General features: G+C 32.9%; 1 protein-coding gene across 1 annotated transcript; it reads right to left on the reverse strand.

Moving 5' to 3' along the window:
• Positions 1-423: 423 nt before the first annotated feature.
• On the reverse strand, positions 424-582 carry LOAG_19264 (hypothetical protein; the record flags this gene model as incomplete). Its single annotated transcript, XM_020451916.1, has 1 exon — positions 424-582. A coding segment is annotated over one exon (159 nt), but the record flags the coding sequence as incomplete, so codon positions are not given.
• Between the last annotated feature and the right edge of the window lie 13 nt (positions 583-595).

Raw genomic sequence — 595 nt, forward strand, 5'->3', positions numbered from 1 at the left:
TCAATCATTGTCTTATTATGTGAAAATTTTGGGATCTATTGAGGATTAAGTCACAAACTGGAACCTTTACAGTTGAACGTTTCGTTCATGGGATAGCTCAGGAATTGATTATCTGATAATTTATAAATTTTGTCGTGCTAATAGGTGGAGTAGTCATTCATGGAAACTTTAACTATATATTTATATATGTAATTGCCTTCCGTTTCGATGGCATTGTATGAATGGATTTGAAGATATTATTTGAATATTGAAATTCGAGTCTCTTACAGTTCAAATATATCATATTAAAGGAAGAAGAACGGACATAAGTACGAAACAAATTAAAAATTATATCGAATATGAATGAATTAAGCTGAAAATAGCATTTATTTTTCCCAAAAATTTATCTTATGTAAAATAGAGCATTGAAGATTATGCGAAGAATCACTTGGCGAATTGGCCTGCAAACAAAACTGTATCGGAATTCCTAACAATTGCAAAGAGGAATGGCTGATCAGCGATGAATGGCTTAGATTCCATTAACATGCGGGGCACTATATCAATCACGGTCGCAGCCGCTGATTCCGTTCCTTTTTCATTCACCTGTAAGTAAATA

This window comes from Loa loa (assembly GCF_000183805.2).
Source record: "Loa loa unplaced genomic scaffold supercont3.4173, whole genome shotgun sequence".
Lineage (NCBI taxonomy): Eukaryota > Metazoa > Nematoda > Chromadorea > Rhabditida > Onchocercidae > Loa > Loa loa.